The sequence below is a fragment of the Triticum dicoccoides genome, chromosome 2B, assembly GCF_002162155.2.
Source record: "Triticum dicoccoides isolate Atlit2015 ecotype Zavitan chromosome 2B, WEW_v2.0, whole genome shotgun sequence".
Lineage (NCBI taxonomy): Eukaryota > Viridiplantae > Streptophyta > Magnoliopsida > Poales > Poaceae > Triticum > Triticum dicoccoides.
Window position 1 is genome coordinate 579329008 of NC_041383.1, and position 3467 is coordinate 579332474.

At 64.6% G+C, this 3467-nt stretch overlaps 1 protein-coding gene across 1 annotated transcript; it reads right to left on the reverse strand.

Moving 5' to 3' along the window:
• Window positions 1–281: 281 nt before the first annotated feature.
• Window positions 282–3198, reverse strand: LOC119364982 (auxin response factor 10-like). The gene is made up of 3 exons (XM_037630559.1): window positions 2014–3198; window positions 877–1868; window positions 282–790 (listed from the first exon to the last, which is right to left on the reverse strand). Exons 1-3 carry the CDS (start codon window positions 3076–3078, stop codon window positions 721–723), a joined length of 2127 nt encoding a protein of 708 aa, XP_037486456.1. The 5' UTR covers window positions 3079–3198; the 3' UTR covers window positions 282–720.
• Window positions 3199–3467: the final 269 nt, after the last annotated feature.

Here is a 3467-nt window from a genome sequence, read left to right on the forward strand (position 1 = left end):
GGTCGATCCGGTTAGATGAAACGTCCATCTCATGGAGTATCGTCTCCCCGCGCCAAAATGGGCAGGCAGCGGAGTTATGTTTGCCACTGCGAGCAAAGGACACGGCAATGGCATGGAGGACCCGGACCTGGAGCCGTTAATGCACTGCCCCATCATGCCCAGCCCGGAGCAGAGCAGAGAGAGATACGTAGCGTACGCAGGGGAGAGCGAAACATATGAAACGCCCGGAGGCAAGAGCCGGAGCCAGTGATTCAGAATCGGCAGGGAGGACGAGTAGTAAATGTTCTCGAGGCAACATCGCACAAATTTCATTTAAGCCTGCGGCCTGCATGCATGATGAGCTTGTCCCTCTGGTCTGGTGGACCGGTTGGCGCGCGCACACACACACCGGCCAGGCGCCAAAGAGCATTCAATTCTCTGACGGACCCAGCGAAATAAAAAGATCCGCAAGTACGTTACATTCGATGATGATCATGAAAGGTGTCCAGAGTGGAGTGGTGCTGCTGCCACATTGATTTGGTTTGTTTTGCAGCTCCTACGGCTACGGCGGCGAGAAAATGAAAGGGAAATGAGCTAACTCGGGAAGAAACCACAGCTTGCAGTTCAGCTGTACACGTAGGGGGTGGCGCTAGTCCGGCTTATTGCTCGCTGTTGAGGACTTGGAGTGGCCGGCGACCTAAGTTATTCGGCTAATGACGATTCTGCTTGCTTCCTTCCTTCCTAGCCCCCGATGTTGTCGCTGCCGGCGTCCGTCAGGATCGTCAGCCTCCGGGCCGATTTCACGAACGCGCTGCAAATTCAACGTCGTTTTTCAGCACAAGAATTCATTCATAACGAGTGATCAATGCTTTCAAGTGAAATTAAAGTGCTGCCCACCTGAAAGGCTCATCGCCGATGTGCTTCACCTCGCCGGCGGCGCTGCGGTAGAGCACGTGGTTCCTCAGTTCAGCGCACTCCATGCCGAACATCTCGGACATGCGGCTGTACAGCTCCTCGAACGACCCCAGCGCCGAGAGGTCCAGGTTGCGCCCCACGGCGTCCGACTCCACGAACACCTTGCACTGCCCGGGCTCCAGCCCCAGCTCCGGCGCGGCCTGGCCGCTGCTGTCCCCGAACCACTGCAGCCTCCAGGAGGACGTGTTGTTGTTGCTTGGGCTGCCCTGGATCACGCCGGAGCCGGAGCCGGAGCCTTCCGAGAGGTTGGGCGCCTTCTCCGCGTCCCAGTTGGGCGAGCCGCACCCGCCGGCTACCGGCGAGGTGGCTGCCTCGCCGCCGGCGCTGCTGGATTTCATCTGCTCCTCGGTCAGTATCGCCTGCCCGAAGAGCAGCAGGGTCGGCGCCGGCTTGACGACGTCGCCGGCCTTCTTCTTTGTCGGAGCGCGCGTCGTGATGTTGTCGTCTTCGCGGGCGGGCGAGGTGCCGATCGTCAGGTCGGTGCTGATCGTTCTTGGTGCGCGAGGAGCGACGTGGTCGGCGGCGGGGCGGCGGACGCCGCCCGCGTAGAGCAGGCTCGACTGCAGGTTGCTGAGGTGGAGATCCGAAAAGGACGGACCGAATTGCGCATGCCTGGCTCCCTGTATCCCTGCGAGAGGAGCACCATTGCTGTCCGGGAAGGGGAAGAATGGGAAGCTGTGGTGCAGGAGTTGGTCCTGCTGGTGGTGGTGGTGGTGGTTGGGCGGGAACGGCGGCGGCGGCGGGTGGAAGAGCTGCCCCTCGAAGGGGAAGTCGGCGTAGGAAGGGATCCGCGGCTTCTTGCGCGGCGGCGAGAAGGACGGCAGGTGGAGGTTGGGCATGCTCGACACGAGCTCCACCAGCCACGGGCACACGCGCTTCACGTTCTGCAGGAGCTCCGGCTCGTCCCAGGTCACCTGCGGATTCATGGAGGAATACGATTATTAATCATCGATTTGGTACCATATGCCATATGGTCCCATGGCATTGAGAGTTGCCATGTGGGTTGATGGTCTGGAAGCTAGTTCGTTCAAGAGAATCTCCAGAGTGTGCCGGGCGTACCTGGAGGAGCCGCCAGGGCGACTGCGGCCACCGGCTGGGGTCCGCGGCGTGGATGCCGGCGACGGTGCCCATGAACCAGCTGATCCGCGACGAGTCCTCGGTCTCGAACGCCATCTTGAAGCGCATGCCGGGGCACCACTGCACCTGCATGGCCGCCCTCACCGCGCCCGCGCGCACGCAGAACTCCGGGGTGCTCGCCCGCGGGTAGTACACCACCTCGAACGGCTGCCCGGTGGCGGCCATCCTCGCCGCCGCGACCACGTCCTCGGCGGGGACCTTCCCCTTGGCGGACGCGCCGCCGTCGCCGGAGCTGGCATTGCCGCGCATCAGGCCCCTGTAGTGGTCCCACCCGGAGTGGCCCTCGTCGCAGAAGACGCGCTTGGCGCGGCGGATGCCGACGTGGACGTCGCCGCCCTCGCTGCGCAGGAAGACGATGGAGTCGCCGGCGAGGAGCTTCTTCTGGTTCACGAAGTTGCTCCAGCCGGTGGTGAGCAGGTGGCGGCGCGGGGTGCCCCGGTAGATGTGGCGGAACTTGAACTCGTCCCCGTGCACGTCCTTGACGAAGATGTTCTGCACGGGCGGCTCCGAGCTGTAGTCGAGCGGCGGGAAGATGGTCTCGGCGCAGAAGCGTGGGACCGAGAAGCCGCCGCCGTTGTTGGCGTCGGACTGCGTGAGCGTCTTGGCGAAGGACGCCGGCTTGGGGCGGTCGTCCTGCGCCCTCCCTTCGGCGGCGGCGTCGCCCACGTCGACCGCCGGGTCGCCCTGGCGGAGCGGGACGAGGCGGATCTTGGCGAAGACCTCGTCGCTGTGCGGGTCGGCCATGAAGCGCACGGCGGAGACGCGGCAGGGGAGGAGGGCCGGGACGCGCGCGGCGGACAGGTCGACGGCGCCGGCGGCCTGCTCGGCGTGGCCCTGCGGGAAGTAGTAGACGGCGGCGCCGACGGGCGGCACGGTGCACATGCTCCCCGCGCAGGCCAGCCAGAGCTGCGAGTCGACGGAGCGGGGCGCGTCCTCGCCGCCGCCGCCGCCGCCCGCCGGGCACGACAGCTCGGTGAAGGTGAGCATCCTGCCTCCCTTCCCTCGCAACGACGCCGAAGGCTGGTGCTGCTGCCGCTGGCGCAGTGGACGGCGAGACGAGACCAAGTAAAAGAGGAGGACTGGATGGAGTGAGTGGGGGAATGGAGTTGCGGTTGCAGGGGCGCGGGCGGTTCGGGGCGGAGTTAGCGGGAGGAAGGAGGGGCTCCCACGGTAAACAAGGGGAGTAACAAACCTCCACAGGCCCCGTGGCTTCTTATAAGTGCCGTTGCATCGTTGGGGAGGGGGAAGCGGGACATGGACGCCGGCCGGGTTTGCCGTGCGACGCTCTCAACTCAGCACGGGACATGCGGGTCGGGGGCAACGGGAAGGCTTCATCTGCTCGCCGGTACACGCCGTACATGCAACACGATATTTTG

Coding starts and splice junctions, on each gene's coding strand:
- LOC119364982 (XM_037630559.1), bottom strand. CDS start 3,078: ATGCTCACCTTCACCGAGCTGTCGTGCCCGGCGGGCGGCGGCGGCGGC. Junction 1,869..2,013: donor CGCCCTGGCGGCTCCTCCAG/GTACGCCCGGCA, acceptor ATGAATCCGCAG/GTGACCTGGGACGAGCCGGA. Junction 791..876: donor ATCGGCGATGAGCCTTTCAG/GTGGGCAGCACT, acceptor TTGAATTTGCAG/CGCGTTCGTGAAATCGGCCC.